Raw genomic sequence first — 360 nt, forward strand, 5'->3', positions numbered from 1 at the left:
TCTATGTGGCTGAACTCCCCGTGACACACGCGGCAAGTTCCTTAAAGGCAAAAACAAGCTCGGGGCGAGCGCGCAGCCCGCGGGCGGCGGAGAGAAAGTGGTGATTGGAAGAGAAACTCCTGACTCATCCGCCTGGGCTTTTATGGCCCGGGACTGGATTCTGACCTTTCGGTGGCTCCTCCGGGCGCCGGCCCGAGCGCGGGAGGCGGCCGAACCCGAACGCAGGAGGCCTCGCGGGGCGCACTCCCTCCCCGCGCCCTCCCCGCGCGCGAGGGCAGGGGCGCGATTTACCTACGGAGTCTATCTCCAGGAGTCGCTGGAGGTCCCGGATGCTGTGGATCTGACTGTGCGCCAGCCGCT

The 360-nt window shown here is 66.7% G+C and overlaps 1 protein-coding gene across 1 annotated transcript in view; it reads right to left on the reverse strand.

Moving 5' to 3' along the window:
- PDGFA (platelet derived growth factor subunit A) overlaps positions 1–360 on the reverse strand; it is a 24,085-nt gene that overhangs the window by 23,212 nt on the left and 513 nt on the right. The window contains exon 2 of the mRNA XM_015564987.1: positions 292–358. Coding sequence (XP_015420473.1) covers positions 292–358 — 67 coding nt within the window. The remainder of the gene's footprint in view (positions 1–291; positions 359–360) is intronic.

This window comes from Myotis davidii, unplaced genomic scaffold, assembly GCF_000327345.1.
Source record: "Myotis davidii unplaced genomic scaffold, ASM32734v1 scaffold1320, whole genome shotgun sequence".
Classification (NCBI taxonomy): domain Eukaryota; kingdom Metazoa; phylum Chordata; class Mammalia; order Chiroptera; family Vespertilionidae; genus Myotis; species Myotis davidii.